Source organism: Dipodomys spectabilis, unplaced genomic scaffold (genome assembly GCF_019054845.1).
Source record: "Dipodomys spectabilis isolate Male_0828 unplaced genomic scaffold, ASM1905484v1 ptg000009l, whole genome shotgun sequence".
NCBI classification, from domain to species: domain Eukaryota; kingdom Metazoa; phylum Chordata; class Mammalia; order Rodentia; family Heteromyidae; genus Dipodomys; species Dipodomys spectabilis.
In genome coordinates, this window is record NW_024870686.1 from 28,832,167 (window position 1) to 28,858,783 (window position 26,617).

General features: G+C 42.9%; 1 protein-coding gene across 1 annotated transcript in view; it reads right to left on the reverse strand.

Annotated features, from left to right (window-relative positions):
• Positions 1–248: 248 nt before the first annotated feature.
• Positions 249–26,617, reverse strand: part of Cpe (carboxypeptidase E) — a 71,274-nt gene continuing 44,905 nt past the window's right edge. Inside the window, exons 2-9 of the mRNA XM_042700200.1 lie at positions 18,679–18,875; positions 16,295–16,462; positions 13,182–13,299; positions 10,929–11,111; positions 8,302–8,441; positions 5,276–5,375; positions 2,237–2,355; positions 249–1,032 (exon numbers count right to left, since the gene is read on the reverse strand). Coding sequence (XP_042556134.1) covers positions 934–1,032; positions 2,237–2,355; positions 5,276–5,375; positions 8,302–8,441; positions 10,929–11,111; positions 13,182–13,299; positions 16,295–16,462; positions 18,679–18,875 — 1,124 coding nt within the window. The 3' untranslated portion in view covers positions 249–933. The remainder of the gene's footprint in view (positions 1,033–2,236; positions 2,356–5,275; positions 5,376–8,301; positions 8,442–10,928; positions 11,112–13,181; positions 13,300–16,294; positions 16,463–18,678; positions 18,876–26,617) is intronic.

Below are 26,617 nucleotides of genomic sequence, written 5' to 3' on the forward strand. Positions count from 1 at the left end.
GAGGCCAGCCCCTCCTCTCCTCATCTGGTCTACTCTTAACTTGTTCTGTTTTTTTCTCTCTCCATACTCTTTCATTTTACGCAGCACAATGTATAATCACATATTAATTGTATATGAATTTGTTTAAAGTCTGTGTCCACAAGATATGACCCATATGATCCATGGAATCAGAACCTTCACCCACCATAATCACCAAAACCATCGTTCTTTGACCAAACACCACAGAGAATTGAAATGTACACCATGGATATTTTTTAACCTTTATTAATTCAGAATGCAGTTCTAGGCCAATCTACCAAGGAAGCCCTACACTCTGAAGGAGTATTAACAGGCTAAATAGTAATAACAATATTGCCCTTATAATTACAAGCACGAAGTCAACTTCCTTTCGTTTCGTAACATCTCTTGTTACACGTGGACATTGTCTTCCCATCAGAAATGCAGTAACAGGAACATGCTTACACAGCTCACCAGCACAAGAGACAAATGGCAATTGATACTCCACTATTTAATTCTTGCAGGAGAGCGCTCACAACTCCAAGCTGGATCTGTTGATTTTATCAATGGCATTCATTATGCAGCATTGACCAAGTGACATGAAGAGCTTCACTAATTCATTGTGAAAACTAGAATGACTCAAAAAGTTCGGCATTGTAAATAACACCCGGAATAGTGCATTAAGTTGCCAGAACTACTTAGGATTTTTCTACAGTCCTCTGTGTAGGAAAATGAATGCTCTGCAGAAGAATAAAATAGATCCGTTTCTTATATTTCTACCTAAGAGTCTATTTAAGTACTGTTTATTAATATTTAACGATTAAAAAATAAATCAATGTTAAATATGAACTGCACAAAATCTAAAATAAAGTGGCCACATTACATCATACTACATGAGATAGATGAGAGGTGAAAAGAAGCTAATTAGAAGCTTCTTTAAAAATTTAAAGTTTCTGACATCATTTTCCACCACTCCATCAACTCTTCTTTCTCCTCTTCTTTCCTTTCTGAAAACGACTCCAGTTCAAAATCAACCTGAAGGAGAAAATTGGTAACACTGCTATCAAACTGCATATAAAATTTTAAAATAAGTTTTATAGGTGATGTAATGAGCGCAATCCAGACGACCTTGATTGAATTAAAATCGATTTTTTAAAAATTTCTTGCAAATATAAACAAAATATACATGCACAGGAAAATATCAAAAGCCATCATATCTGAATGTGGTTTGAACTAATAATAGCTTTAAAGACAGATAAGAGTTCTGCAAAATCTGCTGCCCTGGCCTCTTTCCTCTCATGAAAAGGTATAACCTACATTTCCATTTCTTTTTTATTGTGTGTTTGGGGTGGTGGTGGGAATCCAGGACTTAAACTCAGGGCTTCATATGTTTGCTTAGCTTTTTTCGCTCAAGGCTGGCACTCTACCACTTGGGCCATAGCTCCACCTCTGGCTTTTGACCAGTTAACTGAATTAATTGCAACACGATCCTCAGATCTCAGCCTCCTGAGCAGCTGAGGCTACAGATGTGAGCCACCAGCACTCAGCTTATAACTCCTTTTCTGCCTCTGAGTGTCTGGTGAGGACTTCCTGTCAGCCTTGAGCTCTTGAGCTGAGGAAGAGCACAGGGGAACCTGGTGCCCCAATCCACAGACTCTGCTTTCCAGAGCAGAGTTCAAGAGAGTCTGGCAGAAATCTAAACCACCCTCTGCTGCTTCACCCAGCGTCTTCATCACGTCTCTAGAGAATCCACACACACACCTGCCACAGAGCTGACCCTATGCGCCCCGCTCCTGACCCTCCTCAGACCCCATTCCATGGAGTGAAAGGCTCCCGGCCCGGCCGCCTGGACCCCTGGTTGTTTTGGAAGGTGATCATTCTTGCCTGGGGCTAGGTCAGGCTAGAAAGACAGAAGAACAAAATAGCTGCCCCTTCTACCTCCTGTCCTTGGAGCTACTTGTCTCCCATCTTCATTTGCTCACATTGAATTCCGGATTTTAATACCCACACCACCTGGATTAAATCACCCTAATGAGACCTTGGGTGATTTCAGGGAAGCCACTTAACACAGCCAGGCCTTGGGTTTCTATCTAAGTGTGGATAATGACAGAACCTCTGGGATAAGGTTATTATGATGATCACATCAAAGTCATTTAAATATGCTTGGACAATGGTAAGTGCTGAGTTAGCATTAGTTTAATTATGATGATAATCCTTAGCTATCATGATGATCACTTACCCCAACTGCAGGGCTGTAAGGAACTGCCACTTTCTTTGTGGTTGCTAGATAGCCTGGAGCCGAGGCTGTAAGTTTATAGTTTCCAGGTACAAGCAATCTCCAGTAATCACCATCCTTGGCTGTAAGATAACAGTAACAGAACTTCACCCCACAGGCAGACACAATATATGAACTGTCTGATTATGTCATCTAAGGAACATCCACTATACTAGCTGTGAAGGGTGCACGCAGTACGTTGGGTTTCCCAGGCTGTAATCTCGGAAGGCTCTGGGCCTGCACTTGCCAAGGACTAGCATTCAGCCAGTTCCACATATCAGCGACCTCGAGTCTTGTATGATGTGCTACGTTAGGGCGCACTGCCTGTAGCCTTGAGCCTAGATGCGCGCGCGCACGGGCACAGCCCTGGGTGGCCGTCCTTGGCCAGATGCCACTATAGAGAAGATACAAAGAGGTAGCACTGCTGGACAGTGCGCTGCCACTGGAGGAGACGGTGTGAGAAACGCCGCTGCTCAGAGACAGAATGCAGGGGACAGAACGATGGACAGGACGTGACCCTGTGCACAGAATGCAGCCGGTGCAGCTGTGCAGTCTCTGAGTCTATGCAGGGACGGGCCAGGCACAGAGTTACACTCTGCTGCTGTTGTCTGTGCCATGGATGAGTCTGGAGATGGAGAGCTTTGGCTACACCTGCCCTCCATCCCCACCAATGTGCGGCATCTCTCTATGGCCTACCTGAGAGGAGAAACTGAGGCACAAGTTCAGTCAGCTCTCTGTCCTTGAGTCTCTACTTTTAAAGTGCATGTGTAGGGGGAAAAAATCCAATGACATTATGAAAAAAAGACTGTGAAGCTTTCTCTCCAGACCTCATTTCTTAGAGCTATTTGATAGAAATTAATGCTAAACCTGCTAGGACCATAGATCATGTAATCATGCCAGGGGCATACACAGGTAAAAAGATGCACTGAGCCCCTACGTAGCGGGTTCAAAACACCTGGGTATTCTCATCAGGTGAAGATCCGATGGTGTAAAAATCTAGATCATCATCTCACAAAGACTTCTAAAGACCCAGAATACATGGCTCCAAGGTACCTTCTAGAAGCTGCATCTTCAACGAGTTTTCCAGGGAATTCTTCAGCAGAGCTGTGATTCAACCTCTTTCTCCCCCCCCCCCCACCCCCTCTTACCCGCTCACGCTCATCCGCTGTGCTTCCTGTGTCCTCACACACTGACAGCCACCCGCCTTGGATAATGTCCAAGGATAATGTCTGAATGGGAACGGGGCCGTGCTCTGACGAGCGGACGCGCCACTCTTTCTCCCGTCTTTCCTGATGCCGCCTCCCCCTCCTCCTCCCCCTCCTCCCCCCCCTCCTCCTCCTCCCCCTCCTCCTCCTCCTCCTTCCTCACCACTCCACTCTCTCGAGGTTCTGCACAGTCTATTCTACTGAAGGCAGAAGCCCTTCCTCCCCCGTACTTTCTGTGCGCCACAGAAAGCCTTCTGGAAAGATCTGTCAAGATTCTCTATCCCAATACCCATCTTCCTACCCGCCCCACCCATCCCTTGGACTCCAACTGGGCTCCTACTCTCCACCATGCTACTGAATCTGAGGATTAACTCACAAGGTCACCTTCTTGACACCTTGTATTGCTCCCTCCCCCTGAAAACACCCCCAGCCTTCCCGAACAGCACACCTCATTTCCTTCCTTCCGTTGCTAATTCTACTTTTCCTTGTTTTTTTGGGACCAGTTCTGAGCCTTTTACTCAAGAGTTTCACATTCACATTCTCACTCAAGGCCGGCGCTCTACCACTTGAGCCCCACCTCCATACTAGTTCCTTTACTTTTATTATCCAAGACCAGAACTTGATCTCAGTATCTGACACTTGCTCTCCTTCATTGCTGGCACTGTAAAACCTGAGCCACAGCTCCAACCCCAGGTTAGTTCCTTCTTGTTACCTCCATATTAGTTTTCCTTTTTGCCCTCAGAAAGTTGGAGCGCCCTAGAGCACAGGCCTCGGATTTCATTCCTTTCTACCTAGTTATTCCTTAGCTTTGATTTCCCTTAAATTTTCACATCATGGAATACAAAGGACAGGTTATTTATATGGCACATAGGACCAACAGAGAATAGGTTTCCTGTGGCAGAAGGGAGAAAAACCCCCTGCCCTTCCCTGTGAAGGAAATACTGTCTTGACATAGATTCTGGAACACCAGCTGGAAGACATGCTGGAGCTCAGGGAGATTTGATAAATACTTGTTGGACAAATGAATGAGTGAAACATTAGAAAACAACTGGTCAAAGGTTTTCTTTTTTTAAGCTACAAATATGGTAGTCAGGAAAGAGATAATGACATAGAGCATTAGCATTTCAGAAAATAAGTTTAAGCGGTAATTAACTATAAGGTCTAGAAATACTGTAAAAAAAAAAAAAAGTTTCTGGCTAGGAAAACATTACTGTTGTTATTAATGGTGAAAGATGTCCCGAAGAGACCGTGAAGCTGAAATGAGCTGCAGAGATGTTTAACAGCAGTAAATAGACTTTCCAGGAAAAGACATCCTATTCCCCAAACTGAGAAAAATGAATATTGGTTCTTTAAGTCTAAAAAGAACTAACCATCATAACTTTGATCTCATGGTATCCAGATTCCTCTGAATAATGGAGACATTATTCAACTCCTAGATAGATAGATAGATAGATAGATAGATAGATAGATAGATAGATAGATAGATAGACAGACAGACAGACAGACAGGACAAAATGTATAAGAATTCCAAGTCATGTAGTTGAATACAGGGAATTCTGCCTGTGCCTGAACAACTACAAAGCACCACCTGCTGCCGTAGCCATAGGGAAAGGGCGCCACCTGCTGTCCTCCTGCTGCACATGCAGCAGCCACCCTGACCTCCCACAAACCAAACTTAACCTAAATCAAAGCTGAGTTGGAGACAGGGCCAAAGGATAGGAGGCTTTGGGCTTAGAAGAATATAGGAAATACAACTGTTATGATGGCTCACAGCTGTGCTTGTGTCTAGAACACCCACCCGAGGTGACGTCATGGTCTATTCCTTCCACTGAGATGGTTGCATTGGCAATCGGGTTACCTTGAAGGTCGCGGACAAACCCTTTCACTCCTCGATGTATCTGCGAAAGGCAAGAACAACCAAGACATTTGTATCTAAGATGGCTGAAAATGTTTTCGGTCAAGTGACTCCTTATTTCATAGCAAGAAGCCACACATCCCCCATCCTGTGCGCAAATGAACAACGAAATGATGGCAAACTCTTTCCTCAGCCTTTTTCTCACATGGACAAATGAGAAGGGACCTTCTGACCACGCATGCCCTGTCTTGAGTCCATGTCGTTCACTTCTGAATGACAATAATAATCCCACCACAGTCCTGTTTCTATTCAGGTGGACCAGATGCACGCCCACCACCACAGACAGGACAAACACTCTCCTCTCCCTCTGACAGCACCAATTTGTGTCTGCCTTTGGTTCTTCTGGAATTTGTTCTCAAGAACAAAGAGGCAACTTCAGCAGCAGCCGAACCTGTTTTTGAACTGTTGCTCAGGGTCCTGATCTTACTGGCATCAGCGATGGTCCATCTTTTAGACAGTTCATACAAGCCTTTCTCGGTCTTCTGAAGGCCCCTGGCTACAATCAAGGCCTCTTCTGTGTCTTCTCATTGCTCCTGTAGTTAACCATCTGCCTTCTTTTCTCAAGCAGTGGGATTAACAGGTGTGTGCCACCATACCCAGCTAACTTTTGTTTACAAAACGTAAAGCAATGTGTTAAAGAGGCATTCTCTGATCTCTACGGTGCCAATGGGACTCCATTTTACTTCCTCTACCTGAAAGCACAGTGAACTTTGCTCTTGGAAGACCTCTCTACACAGAGCCCTCGGAGGAGGAGACATGGCATGAGCTCTCGCACCGAGGTTGGGCCAGGGTGAAGGTGGCCAGCTATGCTAAGACTTTGCTCAGGAAGAATGTTGTTTGCATAACAGGAACCACAGTCTGAAACCTGCTGTGGAGCTGAGCTCAGACACTGGGGTACTTGTCCCATGGCAGCACTCTGTGGTGAGGGTCACATGTATATCTGACGTATGAAACTCCGTCCTAAGCCATTCTACTCATCTTAAGAAACAAGAATTGAACAATGAGAAGTGCAAGTTGTCATGTCCAAAACGAACTTTACAACTTTGGTGCGGGGGTGGGGGGGGGTGGGGGGTGGGGTGAGGATTTGGTAGGGGGGCGGGGGGGGGGGGAGGCTGGGAAGGGATGTAAAGGGTAAACAAAGGAGGAGGCTGCAATGCTTGATAAGAAATGTACTCATTATCTTGCCCATGTAATTGTAACCCCTCTGTACAGTATGTTCTCAAAAAATAAAAATTAAAAAAAAAGAAAGAAACAAGAATTGGTTTTACATGTCTGTATTAAAAGGTGCTGCTATGTATGTAGATAGCTAAGTGTTTTATAGCATTTATTCAACAAATTAATTTAACAAATTAGTGTTGACCTGTCTGTGGCACATAAATCGACATCACCCCACCACTTTAGTATAAATAGTCAGGTACAAGTCCTCCAGGTAACGAATGTGTCATTTGTGTGCACACGTGCACACACAGACACACATGTGCGTGCATGCGTGCACACACCAGTACTGGGATTTCAACTCATTGCTCAAGGCTCGCACTCTACCACTTGATCCTCAGCTCTACTTCATGACTTTTGGCTTTTTTCTGCTTCATCTGAGGAAAGAGTCTCTTGGATTTGTCTGACCAAGCTGGCTTTGAACCTTGATCCTCAGAGCTCAGCCTCCTAAGTGACCAGGATTACAGGCATGAGTTACTGACATTCTGAAAGAATGGAGTCTTCAGTTCAGCTCACCACCACTATCCTGGTGCCAATCTACATGCTGTACAGGGATGGAGGTGGCAGGGGCCTGCCAGTCTGTGTGGGTCTAGTACTTTCTTTTGACAGATTGTCAGGTCTTAACATCATCCTTGCTTAGCATTATTGTTACTATATTGTGTATGTGTGTGTGTGTATAATATTATTTTCCCCTACTAGAATGGATACATGAATGACTCTCATAGTGATCCAGAGTGATCTGTGTCTCAGAACCTTTACCTTCACTTCACAGATGATGGTGGTGATGATGCGGCTCAGTGGGTGATCACTGGCCTAGCATACACAAGGCCCTGAGTTCAATCCCCAGCACAAGAAAAAAAAAAGATGGGAATAGATGATAACTTCCTTCAAACTGAGGGTTGGATGCACAATTAATGCACGGAGGTACATGCATGGGAAATGGTGAAGAGCCCCATCAATCTTAGCTGTCATTATGGTAGCACCTGGGATTCCACCGAGGGTAGGAGGAGTCCCGTGAAATACATGGGCCATGCAATTTCCGCATATACTCAGGGGGTGGTCCTATACTCATGTGACCTTGCCTTATACTTCATACCCTAGCTACCCTGTTGACTGCCTGGGACACCTCTCAGACTTAAGAGGGTCTGAGCATCTCCCTCACATAACATTATTATTATATTATATGGATATTATGCTACATATTATATTATACTGCTTAGCATTATTATATTATGTATTTTGTTATATATTATTCTATATACTATATAATCATGTTATATTATGTAATACAATATTTACATAATATATTAATATATTTTATAAAAGATTATATACTACATGTTAATATTATGATTATAATATATTATATACTATGCTGTATTATATATAACACATATTACAACATAAAATATTATGTTATAAATATATAATTACATAATATTGTATATTAATATAGTGCATATTACTTATATATTAACACATTGTATATTAACATATTTCATATATGTATGTATGTGTGAAACATGATCTGCCTCACTTCTGCACAACTCCACAGCGTGGTCGGTGAATAGTCCTGAACCATGAACTACCACAAATGAAAGCCTAAAAGAACCACTACAGGGACTCCTCTAGGAGATTCGGCACAGGTTCAGCTGCTCCTGTAGCCATCATTTGCTGCCGGACGCTGTGCTGACCTGCTCAAGGTAGCTGATGAGGGAGTTCTTGTTGTCCTCCCAGTAGCTCTTCAGAGTCTCTTCAGGAGGGAACTTTTCGCAGCTGAGCTCCACGGTGATCTCAAAACAGTTGCTGCTGAGGTAATTGAAGTCTTGCATTCCTGCCAAAGCACCCAGTGGAGAGCCATGAATGCCTAGGGTCACCAAGACTCCACTGGGGCCATTCTGACAAACTGAAAGCTTAAAAGACACAGCATTGCCAAGAGCCTAGGGAAATCGCCTACCATGTGGGGATTGGAAAAGATACCGGGGAGATCATTACCACAATAGCACAAACTCTCTCAGGGTTTTACGCAGCCACTTAGCTTAATGCACTGCTGATACAGGATGCATGCAAAAGTGGGTGCCATCCACTGCTTCCAAAAGACAAGGTGAAAAGCTCCATGCTCTGGCCTATTACAGAAATAAATGCACATCCCTCTAAGCCTGCTTTGCCATCTGGGAAGAAGTTAGAGTCACCTGGCATTATATTGTATATTAGTTCAATAATCACTGAGTACCTACCACATGCAGGATATAATCATTAAAACGTGCTGCAAGCCAGGCACTGGTGGCTCACACCTGTAATCCTACCTACTGAGGCTGAGATCTAAGGATCACAATTCTAAGTCAGCCTGGGCAGGAAAGTACATGAGACTCTTATCTCCAATTAACCACAAAAAGCTGTAGCTCACGTGGTAGAGCACTAGCCTCGAGCACAAAAGCTCAGGGACAGAGCCCAGGCCTACAGTTCAAGCCCCAAGATCACACAAAAAAAGCTTCCAATTGCACCAAGGAGTTGATTCTGCATCTGGAACAACTTGAACCTGAACCTGATTCACATCAGTAGAGGGTGCTGTTGTAATATTCTAACCATCAGTGTTTTACTTAGATAGATTATTACTTCATATTGTATAGACTATAGGTAGTTAATCTCCAATTAACCACCCCCCAAAAAAATAGCTGGAAGTGAAGCTGTGGCACAAATGGTAGAGCACTAGCCTGGAGCAGGGACAGTGTTGAGTTCAAGCCCCAGAACGGCACCAAAGTAGGATAGATAGAATAGATAGATGGTTAGATGGGTAAACAGGGAGAGAAAGAGAGAGAAGGAGGGAGAGAGAGATAAATAGATGATTAGATGAATAGATGATTGGATGGATGGATAGATAGATAGATAGATAGATAGATAGATAGATAGATAGATAGATAGATAGATAGATAGATAGATGCTATGTGGAGAGAGCAGTCTTCACTGGAAGTGGTTTTCTCCCGCTTCTGTTCTGCACATGGCTGTCAGCCTTCAAACACCTTACAGGGTCAATGGAGGAAGTCAGACTCCTTCACAGTAACTTGCACAGGTCTGTGGGCCTGCACTTCCCAAGAACTGTGGTTCAGCTGGCTCAGCGTATTCAGGTAACTTTGACTCATGTATGCATGCGCTATCTCCGTAGTAGCCTTGAGGCCAGTACTTAGCCAGATGCTACTTTCACCTCTAGGGGACTGGGCGCAATGGGCTGGTGAACAGAGCACTGCTGAGCCGGGCTGGGCTGGGCGGGGCTGGGCTGGGCTGGGCTGCTGCTGCTACTACTGCTGCTGCTGCTGCGTCCGTAAGTAAAGCTGGCCACCATTTGTACCGTGCCTGACATTTCGTTTGGCCTGTCCAAACTAGTGCCCAAATCACCAGCAACACAACAACCCACCTGATTAGTACGTATTACTGTTGTTCACATTAAAGAGTCCCCTCTTCCACCATTTAAAAACATAATAAAAAGGTGTGTGCCAACATACAGGTATAATATATACTGTCTGCTAAAACATTCATTTGTCTATGATAAAAGTAGCACTAACTTTAATCAAGGTGCTACCTTATTGCCCGTTGCCTGAGCTTGACACAGAGGGTAATTAACAATACTCAATTTATTTTCCCAAGAAACTTCTACAGTTTTCTATATGTCTTGAATTAACATCTCAATTGTGTGTCAGTGTGTGTGTGTGTGTGTGTGTGTGTGTGTGTGTGTGTGTGTGTGTGTCAGTGTGTGTGTGTGTGTGTGTGTGTGTGTGTCCTAGTGTGTGTGCCAGTCCCTGGGCTTGAACTCAGGCCTGGGTTCTGTCCTTGAACTGTTTTGCTCAACACTAGTGCTCTACTTTGGCTTTTGGGGGCAGTTAATAAAAAGATAGGAGTCTCATGGACTTACCTGCCCAGGCTGGCTTTGAATTGTGACTCTCAGATCTCAGCCTCCTGAGTAGCTAGGATGACAGGCGTGAGCCACCAGCACCCAGCACTTCTCAATTATTTTTTAAATCAGTAAAAGTGAAATTACATGTTGTATTTACGCATGAAGAAAATTAACTTTAAGAGAGTTAAGAACGAGTAAGAGACAGTGAGTTTTATCAGAGTACATGATATACACATATATGGAAATATCCTATTGAATTTCCTCACTAACTTATGCTAACAAACTATGCTTTTCACAGAATGGTAATGGAAACTGAAAAGGAGCTTACATTGGAAGAACTGAAGATTTAGTCTACTTCTTCAAGATGGATTAAGATTCTCTAGGTGAAAATCCAACGATAACGCTAAGGAAACCACCAGGATGGAAACTCACCACCAGGTACGCTGTACCAAGCACCACCATTGGTTGTCCCGTCGATAAAGCTACTGTCATCGTCATTCTTGCGACAGGGCTGCCGATTGGGGTCAGACATGGCGGGGTTGAAGGAAGAGTACGCACGAGCCAAGCTTTGGAAGACGGCATCGTCAGGACAGGAGCTGTATTCATGAGCACTGCCTAAGAGACAAGACCAGAGACTGAAGACCAGAGACCAAAGAGCACAGTGAGTGTTCTGAAGAGGGACTGGGTGCTGAGCATTGCTCATCTTGGTTTTGGCTTTCTTACTAGGCAAAAGGGCTGAAGTTTAAGTACAAAACAACTGCATTATGGGTTCCTTAATTTGTGGTAACTTGAATGCGCCTATAAATCTGCAAGTAAACACACTGGATGGTAAAAGACAAAAAAATTTACACTTGGACATGATGAATGATGCAGGACTGTAGACATTCACACAGTGAGACCAAGGGAGGGTATTTTTAGGAGATGATCACAAAGGCTCAATAGCTATGGGCATTGGATCATAAAATATGATGTTTGTTAAAACGAACTCTAAGAAATAGAAACAAGTGGTTTTTTGTTAGTTTGCTTTTGTGTTTCATTTTTTTTCTCCTTTTTTGCAGTTTTTTATTTCTGTACCTTTTGTCTTGTGTGTAAGTTTATCTGTTTGGGGGTGGGGAAGGGGAACACAGAAATGGTAGAACAAAGGTGAACCAATGCAGCGGTGATTCTCATTAGACACTATGTTGAAAATGAGCTAGACAGCTCGTAGGGGAGGGGATCAGGAGGGAAAAATAACTGGGAGAAAATGAAGAGGCGACATTTCAAAAAGAAATGTATTGGGGCTGGGAAGGTGGCTCAGTGGTAGAGCGCTTGCCTTGCATGCATGAGGCCCTGGATTCGATTCCTCAGCACCACATAAGAAAAAGAAAAAAGCTGGAAATGGCACTGTGGCTCAAGTAGTAGAGCTCTAGCCTTGAGCTGGAGAGCTGAAGGACAGCGCCCAGGCCCAGAGTTCAGGCCTCACGACCAGACCCCAAAAAAAAAAAAAAGGACTTGGGCCAGGTGAAGTAGTGCACACTATAGCCCCAGCTACTTGGGAGGCAGAGATAAGAGGATTGTGATTCAAGATCAGCAAGAACAAAAAGTTAATGAGGTGCCATCTTAGCAAATAAGCTGGGAATGGTGGTTCACATTTCAAATCTCAGGAACATGGGAAGGATAATAATGGTCTCAGACTGGCCCAGGCCAAAAAAGAAAAAGCATTGGACTCAATCTGAATAACTAAAAAACTCAAAAGGTCTGAAGGCATAGATCAAGTGGTACAACATTTGCCTAGCAAGAGTGAGGACCTGAGTTCAAATCCCAGTACCCACTCCTCAAAAAAGAATAAAGTAGTTTGTGCACTAGTAGCTCCCACTTGTAACACAAGCTACACAGGAAACTGAGATCTGAGGATCTAGGTTTGAAGACAGTCGAGAGAGGAAAATCTGTAAGACTTATCTCCAATTAACCACCAAAATAAGCCAGAAGTAGAACTGTAGCACAAATGGTAGAGCACTAGCCTTGAGTAAAAAAAATGCTCAGGGACAGTGCCCAAGTCCTGAGTTCAAGCACCAGAACCAATTTTAAAAAACAAGAGGAAGAAAATTAATTTAAATTTAAAATGGACCTGTACCAATCCTACAGCCCCTACCCTATGAGCCACCCTCACAATTATTTAGCATTCTATTTTAGAAGTTTTTTCTCTATAAAAGTAAATCATTTATTTGTATTATATTTTTATACTTATTACATTATTATGTATTTTATTAAATTTTATTTGTATTACAATTCATGTACAATAAAAATATTCATATATAACTATTGTAATTATACGTATTTATGTATTATAAAATATTCATGTAAATAATTATTGTGATTATTCATGCAGTATAAAGTATTCCCGGCCTAAATCTTTCCTAGCTATTGATAAGCCACAAAAATCTCAAAGTGTACTTAGCAATGTAATTTAACCAGGCTCTCTTCAAATCCCGAGGTTTCTTGACAGTGATCATCCTGTGTTGACAAAGCGCTTCCTCTTCCAAGGTCAGACAACAGATGAAAAAGAGGAAAATTCCTAGCGCAACAAAACCTCCACCAAAACCGACACTCTCGCTCAAGCCTGCTTTGCCTAAAGCGTAGCTCCAACTAGCTAGAGAAAACCAGAGCAGCTCTTCCTCCCCGATGCCACCAGGAACAAATACCCACCGCTGCGAGTCTCATCATACGGGTAATTGGCCACCAGGTCTCCTCCGTGGAGATTGGCAGAAAGCACAAAGGGAATGTCCATAATCCAGTGAATCACAGCCTTGGTTTCAGGAGCAAGCTGTAGTAAAGATTGCAGATTGAAAGGATTGTCAATTGGATAATCACTGCTTGATCCTTTGATAGAAAAGGTGTTTTTTAAACAAAAGTAGAAATTGTTCATAATTCAAACATTTTGTGGTTGTTTTGGTAACAGTAGCCTTCCCATGTCTGTAGGTCTGTCTATCTTTCTCAAACTTAATAAAAAAAGTTTCAATCATGTTTCCTTAAAAGTTCAACTTTGGTGGGACGCTACTTTTTCTCTTTTGTAGCTTGAAAATAAACATGCAGGTGACTTACAAATACCAACTTAGCTGTCATAGCTCAAACATCTTTTCAAATAATAGTTACAGGTAAGATACAGAGGAAAGAGACCACAGAACAAGAAATGTCTTCCCTGGTGATTCAAATCTGTGGCAAGTTTTTATTTCCAATTTTTCCATTGTCTTTCAGAAGTTTCAGCCACTGTCCTTATAAAAGAAATTCAACCGGGTCTCTTTCAGAGTACCTAATGAAAAATAATCTTGGAATGGTCATCTTCAATGTTAAAACAAAGACCAAAAGTTTCAAGAATTCATGGGAAGTCTCTGGAATGAGTTGTGGTCCTCTGTATCTTGGAAACAAAACAAGAGAGGGAAGAAATGCCTACCAAAGAATTCCTCTCAAGCCAAGACCTTGATAGTTTTCTGAGAGGGGATTTTAACAGCCACTAGGAAGACTCTCAAAGTCTATATACCTCTGCTGAGAAGCAAAGCTTTCACTGGAGACGTGTTCTATACTGTTTCTGGGGACCAAAAATATATAACATCTCTAGAGTTTGGCTGATTTCAAGTCAAAATATAATATATATATATATATATATATATATTATATAATATATAGATTACACAGAGAAAGCAACATGGAAAGAAAGGAAAGACCATTCTGACCATTTGAACAGCAAGTCCTAGGAAGGCAAAAATGATTAGAAAATGGTACCTTTGGAGCAAAAAGGAATGATAAGAATGTATGAGTCAGCCGGTGACTCACACTTATAATGCTAGCTACTCAGGAGGCTGAAATCTGAGGATCACAGTTCAAAACCAGCCCAGGCAGGAAACTCCAGGAGACTCTTATTGCCAATTAACCACCAGAAAACTGGAGGTGGCGCTGTGGCTCAAGCGGTAGAGCGCTCACTTTGAGCTGAAGAGTACAGGGACAGCACCCAAGCCCAGAGTTCAAGCCCCATGAGGGATCAATAAATGAATAAATAAATAAATAAGTGTATGAGTAACCATAGCCAACTTAAGGGCTGAAGGAGGCCTCAGCTCCCATGAACAGAGCAACATTCAAATAACTCAGAACTATAATAACATGGAGGAACAGTACATTCTGGGCTCTCACTTAAGAAAGGTACTGAGGACAGACAGAAAGGGAAAGACCAGGCTGAAAGGGAGAGGCCATGTCCAGGGGAGACAACACCTTTTTCTCTTCCTGAAGACCCTGCGTGGGCCTGCTCCCCCTGGACAGGACTTCATATAGCACAAGGAAGCCCTCCCAGCTGAGAGTCCCAGTTGGGGGTTAAACCAACCTCCATCGACTCCTTTCCTGGTGCCTTATTCTCACTTTCAAACAAACTTTGTCTGCTCCCATTTCCCCGCCCCAGAACTCTGTATTTGGTGGAGAAAAGGAACCCAAGGCCCCTAGGTGCCATCAATACCTGACATAGTCGACCTGGCAGGGCAGAGCTGCTCAGACGGACAGAGAAGGAACTGAACGCTGGGGTCCACGGGCATCCCCCACCCCTGGCCTCCTCCAGGGCTCCCTGTCCTCTCAAGTAACTAAAAGCAGTCATAGGCTGAAGGCACACCAGATGTTTGGTGTCCCTCTTGCCCCAAAGTACCTAACACAGAGTACTGAGATGTGCTGACACAGCAGTAATTGTTTTGGGTCCTAACCTCCAGGGCCTTTGTATGTTTTATCTCCCTGCATTCTTGTAAGTACCCTGCAAAGCTGCCATTGATCTCCATATCCAGGTGAAGAGGCTGAGCACACGGATGTGAACTAACCTCCCAATGGAACAAGATTTGATCTAAGGTGGCCATATCTAGCATCGCTATGCTTAGCCATCACACCACGCTGCCAAACCGAATTGTCACTTTATCCTCTGAGTACTGGAGAACCAGTAAGAACTTTCAGCAAAACAGCAAAGACTTGTGTGTGAAGGAGACCAATAGGACACTGCACCAGTCAGAGAAGGAGACTTGGTGTCTCCAAGAAAGGCATAGGATGAGTTTACAGAGTTTACAGAAGATGGGAGATATCACAGGGGCCAAATCCCTGAGATGTAGGAACTGACTCCTGGGGTGAGTGGTTGGGTGGGTGACAGAAAAGGACAACTCAAAGCCTTTAATGACTAGACAAATGAAACAAGAGTGGACAGTGGAGTTTCCAGTCCCAGGCCCCACAAAGAAGGGGACCCGTGTAAAAGTAAAACACGAAAATCAAACTCCTAGAAGGTCTTGAATGAGGAGATCATGGCTGAGAAAACTTGTGTTATGTCTGCTATTCAAAGTTCAGGAGAGATAGAAACCAGGAAATAAGATAAAGGACAAAGGCCAGGACAGAACACGAAGGGAAAGAAACTGAGCAGCAGAAGAGAGGTGGAAGATTGTGGAGTTTTGTGAAGAAAGTGAAGGCAGAGAAAGTTCTGGAAAAAAGATGACAAATTCCAGCACAGTGCAATGCTGCAGGAAACTCTGATCACATGAGCTGATAAAGGATGCTGGGAGGAACCTGGCGACTTTCTCCAACCCACAGCCGGATTCTCCCTTCCTGCGCCCATCCCTAACTCCAACTCCCCAGCCATGCCCGGTCCTAAGGAGCAAAGGCTGCTCTCCAAGCCCAGCTCCTCCAGCCTGAGCTGGAATCCACCCAGGTAATTGCCTTATGGCTGTTACACCTGCTTCTTTGTGGTACAAGCTACCAGGATGCACTCCTTAGATGACACTCCAACCCAACTGCACACGCTCCTCTACCTTTGTGTTTTGGTCCACAATCTTCTTCAGATTTTTCAACAGATGATTATTGGGTCCTCCTTCTTTCTCATTAACATAAACAATTCTATCCAGATCTGGAAAGTTCCGGTTCAGATCTATGCCCTGGACATTGCTTCGACCCACAAACCAGTCCTTGAGCTCACCAGGCTAAAAAACAAATCAGTTATTTGTTATGATTGTCACTATCTCTATGTAAGGTCACCATTAATGCCTTAAAAAATAATTTAACAGTTCATTCCCATAATGATATTTCATTATTTTTCTGATTAAAAACACGAAAACAGCAGGTTTAAAGTGTTTGTATCTTGAAAATACTTTCAATGAACAGTATTTTATGTATTCGCATTTAAAATATCTCTCAGATTGCAAAAAAGTCAATATATATTCATTTAGGAATAGGTTATTTAAAATATTCACTGTCTCTAGATTAGTTAATCCTTACTTAACATCTAAAAGTAAATATTATTATCCCTTTCCATTTATAGATGAACAAACTGTCCAGACTGTTAAGAGGCTTTGTGTGCTACATAGCCCATCAGGCCGGGATTCAAATCCTGGTCTTCTGTTTTAGTTGAAAGATTTCCTAGGAAGGCTGAAGCCCTCAGTTCAAACCCCAGTTCCACAACTTCAAAACAAAACAAAGAGATTTGAAACTTAAAATGAACTTGGCATTTTTATGCATTAAATGTATCTCATAATCTTCATTGGAAAATATGAAGATTACATTTTTAAAATCTAGAAAAAGGAATTCTGAATGTTTTCACCAAAGGAAAATGATAACTCATTAAGACGATGATTAAATGTTATGTGTGTTGCTGGGGATATGGCTCAAGGGCAGAGCACTTGCCTCCCATGTGTGAGGCCCTGGGTTCAATCCCCAGACTGGAGAATATAAGGGGAAGGAAGGAAGAAACCATTGTATCCCATAAAGATGTGTAATTCTTATGACTTTATGTATCAGTAAATATATATATATATAATGTAGCGGAGTGCCGGTGGATCACACCTATAATGCTAGCTACTCAGGAGGCTGAGATCTGAGGATCCAGGTTCAAAGCCAGCCTGGGCAGGAAAGTCCATGAAGACTCTTATCTACAATTAACCACCAGAAGTGGCACTGTGTCTCAAGTGATAGAGCACTAGCCTTGGGCTGAAGTGCTCAGGGACAACTCAAGCCCAGAGTTCAAACTGCACCACAGACAAAACAAAAATTAAATAATGAAGTTTTATATATATATATATATATATATATATATATATATACACACACACACACACACACACATATATCCTGTAGACCAAAAGACTTCGTATTCTTTAATCTAAACCTTTCATTTGGACTGAAGGTATACCTTAATGGATAAAGTGCCTGCCTAGCAAGCACAAGACGCAGAGTTCAAACCCCAGTACCACCAGAAATAATCTTAAATTCTTCCTTAATAGAACAGTCTAAAATAAAAAATCAACGAATTTCCATGCTATTCAGTTTTACTTTATAAGTTGTCTTATTTTGCTTTTAAATTATACCAAATCTCTGAGGTAAATTAAATTACCATATTTTCTAAATCATGTGAGCTTATATACCTCAGACTATTATGAGAGAAAAAACTTAATATGACAGAAAATTGAAACGATAAATTTTTCTCCCATTTACCCTTGTCAACATGACCTTAAAATATTGAATAATTCAATTTTATCTTACTAGAATTTTTCTCTCATGGTTTTTTGAAATCCTATTATTTATTTTAAAAAGTTCTCTATCTTGGTTCCTTACAATGCCAAACTTACAGGGCTTTGGTCCTGTGAATAAAAAATTACTATTTCAGTCTAAAAATTATTTCAGATTGCAAATAATAGCAAAAGCTATCCAATTCCAGCCTAATAGATAGAATATACAAGATTATTTTTAGTTCAGAGATGTAGTTGTTTCTATTCTTTTTTTTTTTTTAATTTATAAAACCAATCATTAAACAATGGTCTGGCCATGAGTTATTCTTCCTTATATTCAGTAGAGGGCGCTACAGCTCCAAATAATCCAGATACAGCAGGGTATCAGGGCATGGCAGTATTTTCTGTACTTGAAGATTATGATTTTTTAAGGAAATTTGCCTAGTGACAAATGTGGATCAATAAATGACATTTACTTAATACTACAAACCAAGCATTATTAAAAGTATTAACTAATAAACCTCCATTGAAGAAATGTTCATCCCTTACAGTCAATATTGAATAATGAGCATTATCTCTCTCTTAAAAGCTTTGTGTGAAGGCGTTGCGTTCGATGGATGTCTGTAAGATAAACGTAAGTACTATCATCTGAAACAATGAAGAAAGCGTGTCCAGTTCAGCCTGCCCATACTCACCTGGGAGGCCGCCTTCTCAAAACCATCGGGGTTCAGGGAAGGCATGATGTGAATTCGAGTGTTGTGGATCAGGTTGACAATGGTCTCATTCCCCTTCTGGTATTCGTTGCACAGGTACTGGGCCAAGAAAATGAGCAGCTCCCGTCCAACCGCCTCATTTCCATGCATATTCCCAATGTACTTGAATTCAGGCTCCCCTAAAAGAACAAATACCAAACAAAAGGCGAATGGCACATGGGCCCCAATACATTGTATATCCACTCACTGAAATGTACATGGAACATTCAAATTCTCCAAACCCCTGTCCTAGCTGCCTGTCCTTCTCGTCCTTTCCCACCTGCAGGTCATCCGATACCAACTGAAACGTGCCACACAAACCTTCTATCATCCTTCTACACCCACCCCCCACGCGCCCCCATGAGCCTGGAATGACAGCTACGTACCACCACACACTGTCGCCTCCCATGTTGTCTTATTTAACCTTACCTAACATCTAAGAGCTAAGTATTAGCATCCCTCTCCACTTATGGACGAACAAATTATTTAGTCTGTTAAGAGGCTTTGTGCATTACACAGCCCAGGAGGCCAAGATTCAAATCCTGATCTTCTGTTTTAGTTACAAGACTCTCTAGGAAGGATGAAGCCCTCAGTTCAAACTCCAGTACCACAAAAATAAGTCTATAGCCTCTCTCAACATCCCCATACCATAAGGATTCAAGAAGAGCTAGATCGCAGGGCTTCAAGCCCTGGCGCCAACCTTAAGCAATCTGTGGCTGTTTCCTCACCTAAAAGATAGACATAGCCACAGGTTCTACCTCATAAGAAAGGTGATCCTAGCAAACAACGAAATGCTTAGAACAGTACCTGGTCAGAAACCGCTGCTCTGTATTTATTACACTTTTTGTTGTTATTATGGGGCTTAAACTCAGGGCCTGGGAGCTGTCCTGAGCTCTTTTGCTCAAGGCTAGCGCTCTACCACTTTGAACCACAGCACCACTTCCAGTTTTCCAGTGGTTTACTAGAGATAAGAATTTCACAGGGACTTTTCTGCCTGGGCTGGCTTTGAACCTCAATCTCAGATCTCAGCCTCCTGAGTAGCAAGGATTGGAGGTGTGAGCCACAATTATTTTTAATATTATTATTATGTCACACTTATCACTGGCACGTATGGCCTAATTTTCTCTTCACAGGAAACTTTCAGCAAAATGGGCAAGTCAGGCATCTTTATTCCGTGTGATGGCAGACACACACTGTACCCAAAGAGGCTAAGCGGTGCTGGACGGCTCAGCACCTGTCCAGTTCTGCTCATCTCCAACGCATCCTGGGAAGAGCTGGGAACCCAGAACATGGCAGCTAAGTGATCTTCCTTAATCCTGTGCTGCTCCCCTCTGCTTTCATCCATCCCAACTTTCCCCTTGCAAAAAGAGCCTCCATTTATAAAAATCACTAGGGCTGTTCCTCTTACAATGAGAAGGTTGGGATTTATTTTTCCCTGGAAATAGGTCATCTAAAATATTCTTTGCATGAGACGGCTGTGTGTCTGGCTGAGGTTGACTGCTTCCCACTGGAGCGTCCTGGTGTGCCCTCTTCGCTTCAGGGAGGCTAATCTTAATCTAAGGATCAAGTGCGAGCAGGGTCAGGGCTATTTATAGCCAGTCTCTTCTCAAGTCTAAACCCACGGGGACCGGAAGGCGTGGCCTGAGAAGGTATGAGAAATGTTCCCCTTGATTCTGGTTTAAAAAAACGAAACACTGGAAGATGGTTCTTCCTTTCTGTGAAACAAATCCACTTAGGTGAGGTACAAGCACTGTACCTCACTGGGTATATCTGTTTGCCTGAGGTGCAGAGGAAATTGCATTACAGAGAGACCGACAGATGGACGGACGGACAGAGGGACCGACAGATGGACGGACGGACAGAGGGAAACTAAGCATCCGGAAGCTGCCTTACACAGTTGTTTTCAGATAGCACCTAGGAGGCATTCAGGTCTTTACCTCCAACACAGTCTTCAAGCTTCTAGTCATTCAAGAGTCATCTAGACACGCCCACAGCCCCCCCCCCCCCCACACACACACAGTCAAAAGAGTAACACACCAAATTTTTGAAGTATTTCTCTAGCTATCAATTTTTAATCGTTTAAATTAACAGTAACCAACTTATAGCCATGTATCCAAATTTGGCCCAGGCACTTTGACCAGTGTTTGCTTACTTGCTTAGCTTGCTCACTAGGCTGCTGCACTACCACTATCACCACGTTTCCAGCCTACTAGTGTTTTTGCTCATTTGTTTGTTGCCATAATGAGGCTTGAACTCAGGGCCTGGGCGCTATGCCTGAGCTTCTTTTGCTCATGGCTATACTGCTCTACCACTTGAGCCACAGCGCCACTTCTGGCTTTTCCTGAGCAGTTTTATTGGAGAGAGTCTCACAGACTTTTCTGCCTTGGCTGGCTTTGAACTGCGGTCCTCAGATCTCAGCTGCTGAACAGCTGGGGTTATAGGCGTGGGTCACTGGCTCCCCACGCGCCATGCTCCGTTAAGCCTGTGGAAGAGAGCTACTTTTTAAATATAACATATGTTAGGCCTCCATATGTGACCCAAGGACCCAGGAATCCAAGAGCAAGTACGTCCACATTCCTACACGCAAGGAAAAAGGAGTCCAGAGGACGCAGATGGACGCAGATGTGCACGTGAACTGGGTCTGGAGTGAAGTGAGGGTAAAGGAATGCTGGCCACGTACCCATCCAGCTTCATGTTCTGAACCTCCTGCTCCTCCCGCCCATCTGGCCTCTTCCCAGCCCCGATCCCTCCTGCCGCCAGACTTATCTTCTTAAACACAATTCTCACTCTATCATCTCTGCTTAGAACCCATAAAGAACTGGCTGGGTTTTTTTTCATAGATAACACAGAGGAAATTCTCTGCTGTCCAGCCATGCCTCCGCGTGTCATTCTTTTCCTTCTGCCCTAGAGTCACAGGGCCACAGGGCTCTCAGACTGTTCACTGCTACACACACACACACACACACACACATACACACACACACATACACACATATAGAGTGATTTGAGTCTAGGTCCAGTTCCCTTGTTTTGAAAACCTGTTTGAAAATGTACCTTAAGGAGAAGACGAGAATCCAGTGTATATCCTACAAAATGAAGGAAGGCGAAGGAAGAGGTGGGTGGGGGAGGGTGGGTGACCCTGATCAAGATATATTGTCCTCATAAACCCCTTTAAATGGTGACTCCTTTGTACGACTACTTAAATAACAAAAGGGGGGAGAAAGTATATATTAACCGATGTATGTATTTGATTACCACCCCAAGCTGTATGTTCTGCTAATCTTGAAATACTACCTATTTTAGTTCTTTGTGCTGGTGGTTTGTGCCTTCAGTCCTAACTATTCAGGAGGCTAAGATCGGAGAATCACTTTGTGAGACTCAGCAAAAAGCCAGAAGTGGAAGTATGGCTCAAGTGGTAAAGCACCAGCCTTGAGCAAAACAACCAATGAAGAGCATGAAGCCCCGACACCGGCACACACACATACACACACACACACACACACACACGTATATTAGCCATGCCCAACACAGAGATTAGGATGTAGCTGGGTACTATAAGTAACATTCAGATACATTTCAGTCCATTTGTGGACAAATGATCACTGAACGCTCTGGAATCTGAACCCACACTTCTGAGCTGCAGGTACAGTGGCAGTGCCTGACGAGGTTTTCTAGAACACTGAAAGGAACAGATGAGCAGCCAAAGAGGCCTTGAGGCAGCCTGTATAGAAAACCATTCTGTGGGAATCCCCAGGCAGGGAGAGGAACCTTCCTTTGAGAGGGAAGGCCGGGAGCAGCTGAGCTCCTGAGGGAAGATTAATCTCCATGGCCACCGCACAGCTCCTCCAAGGCTATTTTTGATGTTGCCACCAAAACAATGGATTCGGAACAGACTTGGCCTTCAGAATCTTTCAATCAAACGCAGAGATGAAACTGAGGGCTGGGTTTTTGAATGGCCTGCTCTGGGTCTATTCACCTTCCTTTCCCCCCACCCCACCCCCATTTGTTTTGGGGGGTTTGTTTTTCTTCTTTTTTTAAAGAGCAGAATGACCGTTTTTCATGCTCGTTCAATTTTCTTTACTGGGTTGAAACACACAGGCTGGCAAATGGGTGACGTCCGCCTTCCGCTTTGCCGTGTTTACCCAGAAGAGCAAAGCCCAGGTGACGCAGGTCCACGGCAGCCAGATGTGTCACCGCTGGCCCATGCCCCGGGGAGCTGGGCCTGCACTGGGCTCTCTCCTAGCAACAACATGCCAAGGGCAGCTGGGAGGCTGGTGTCTGCGTTGGTCTTTGTTCACCCATCTTCACGCCTCCTCCTGAGTTCCTGCTGATCAACCACACCAGCACGGATTGTCTGAAGAACACTCAGGAAGCACAGATTTCCCCTCTGGGCCCCTCTCTCCCTACCACCACCACCCCCATTTTATGTAACCAGTATTCCTAGTACATCGCATGACGTACAACCATCAAGCATGGGATTTTATTAAGAGGCAATCACTTCACAAACTACGTCAGGCCTGGTTGGATCCACTTTGCCACCTTTTGCCATCTGTCCAGAGAATAATGTTCCCAGCTTTACTGCCGAGATAATCTGTTTCCAAAAGAAACTCCAACTATCTTTTCCTCTTGTTTATTTCACCTCAGTTTGTTTGCTTTTGATGCAGGGGTTGCAAACATAGAATTTCATTCTGCTCTGTTTTTTTTTTTTCAAACAGAGTCTTGCAATTTAATCCATTACCCTGGAGATCCTCCTCAGGACTGGGATTAAAGACATGTGCCACCAGGCCTGGCAAGGTTCACAATTTTAATGAGGGCAGGAATAAATTCCAAAGTGAAGCAGGCAAATGATTTTAAAGTTCGTAGCTGAAACCCTTATGAATTTGTTGAAAGTATATATTGATAAGGTATGAAATAAATATATCAGTTAAAAAACCTGCCTGAGAAATAAAATGTTAATATTTTACAACGCAAAACCTCATACCTATTTTAGGATTGGCCTGTGGGTAGCATTTGATGCAGAAGATTAAGCTATCAATGTTTCCATATAACAGAAGAAACTTACACCTTAAAGTGGATATGAGAGAACTTAAAACTAAAGTTCAGAGGCACAGTAGGTCAGACCTAAAAAAAAAAATGACCAAGAAAGGTAAATTAAATGTTTTATACATTTCCTACCCCCCCCCCAATTTTTTTTTTACTTTCCTCTTTCTATTTATCCCAATAGTCATTCTGTCACCCTATCTAATAATTCCTCCTCTCAATAATACCAAACAAGGCCAGATACTGGTAGCTAGTGCTCTAATTGTAACTACTCAGGAGGCTGAGATCTAAATATCATACTTACAAGGCAAGGCAAGAAAGTCCAGGAGACTCTTTTTTTTTAATTATTGTGAAAATACCATACAGAGGGGTTACAATTACATGGGCAAGGTAATGAGTACATTTCTTATCAAGCATTGTAGCCTCCACCTTTGTTTCCCCTTCTCATCCCTTACCATCTTCCCACCCCCCAACCCCCCTGCCCTCCTTACCTTCTTACCCCCCCCCAAAGTTGTAAAGTTCGTTTTCAACATAACGACTTGTACATCTCATTGTTGCAATGGGTCCACCTGTATCCCCTATTTAAACGATTTGTTTTTTCCCCTTCCCCTCCACAAATTATACCAACATCAAATACAATGAAAGCAGGGGTTATACCATGGGGGAGGTACATACAAAGCAACAAAGAAATCATCTTATAAATATGTTAGAAACAATAGCAAGAAAGAAAAAACATTTGAATACTTATCTTGGGGTTCATTTCACCTAACATCACCTTATCTGACCTTTTCTGCTTGTCTCAGACATATACTAGTTATTGTAAATAAGGGAAACCATGGGACCTATGTTTCTTTGGGCCTGCCTTACTTCACTTAATATAATTTTTTCCAAGTCTTTCCATTTCCTAACAAATTGGGCAATGCCATTCTTTCTGATGGAGGCACAGAATTCCATTGTGTATATATATCACATTTTCTTGATCCATTCATCTACTGAGGGGCATCTGGGTTGGTTCCATATCTTAGCTATGCTAAATAATGCTGCAATAAACATAGTTGTGCTGGTGCTACCAGGAGACTCTTATCTCTAATACCCACCAAAAATGCCAGAAGTGGTGTTGTGGAAGAACAGCACCCAGACACAAGTTCAAACCCCAAGATGGACCAGGGAAGGGGTGGGGGGAGAATACCAGACAAACTGACCATTAGCCTGGAGACCCTCTCCAGCTCTTAGTCCATTATTTACTGGCCTCTACATATGGGAAAGAAACAGCTAACGGAAAAATAAAATAACAAATGTGAAAGCTGTAATCTGCGAAACTCTCTGCAAAGGTTCAATCATTATTTAGAACAATTAAGTAGGTTAGAGATATTTTAAGAAAGGTTTTGATCATAGTAGCAGAATTCACCCATATTTCATTCTGAAAATAGAGCTGAAACTCACCCCGAGATGAATCTATTCTAACACCAACTTTCTTTTCTTCCTTCTTTCTTTCTCTCTTCTTTCTTTTTTTCTTTCCTTTTTTGTCAGTCATGGGTCTTGACCTCTGGGCCTGGGCACTGTCCCCGAGCTTTTTTGCTCAAAGCTATTTTTTTAAGCCACAGCTCTACTTTCAGCTTTTTGTTTTGTTTTGGTTTTGGTTTTTGCCAGTCCTGGGGCTTGAAGTCAGGGACTTTGTGTTCAAGGCTAGCACCCTACCATCTGAACCGCAGCGCCACTTCCAGCTTTTTTTGAGTAGTTTATTGGAGATAGGAGTATCACGAACTTTTCTGCCTAGGCTAGCTTGGAACCATGATTCTCAGATCTCGGCCTCCTGAGTAGCTACAATTATAGGCGTGAGCCACTGGTGCCCAGCTTACTTTCAGCTTTTTGATAGTTAATTGGAGAAAAAGAGTCTCACAGACTTTCCTTCCTGGGCTGGCTCCAAATCGTGTTCTTCAGATGGCAGCCTCCTAACTAGCTAGGATTACAGGCATGAACCACCAGCACCCAGCTACAGATTCTATTTTTCATGTTAAATATTTTGATTTAACATTAATCAAAAACAAATACTCTTATTTTTATAAACGGTTTAAATGCTTTGGGTCCACTGTTGATTGGAAGGTTGACCAGCAGGCTGAACGCAAGTTGTGCATATGTAGAATCTGCAACTATAAGGACTAACTTACCGAGGACAAAACTCAAGAGTAAACTGATCATCTCACTATAAATATCCTGGCTACAAGTAGTACTTGACTAAGTACATAACCATGAATAGACCAATAAATGGCTGGAGAGGCAATGGGTCACTGAGCTGATCTTCAGGAACTGCTAAGTACGCAAGTAGAAACATCTTTGGAACAGATGGGCCCTTTAATCAATGATCTTTCTCCCTTGGTGGAGTAAAGACCTCGGAGCTGCTAATTGTTCTCACTCATTAGACATTCTACCTATTACAGCCCATAAATCATGGCTTGCAGAAGCAGAAGCCCTGCAAGTTTCCTAGCACTTGTCAACAAGAGCGTCATTAATTGGCTCATTATTTTTTTCAGCACATTGTAGCAGTCCACAATGCAGAGCCTGTTCCTCAGGCAAAAGTAACTCTTCAGGGTTCAAACAATGGAAGAAATGGGGATGGGTATAAAAATAGATTGCTCTTTCATAGAACAAAGGAGGGCAAATATGAAGAAGGAAAAGAAGTAAATCAAAAAAAAGCAGAAGAGCAAAAGATGCTTGCCAAAGCAATGACACAATACAGAAGCACCATTTTCTCTCCTCTTGCTGCTTTAAAAAACATTGCACACTTTCGTAGTACAGGGGTTTCATTGTGGTAATTCCATAAATACATACAGTGTGGTTTGAG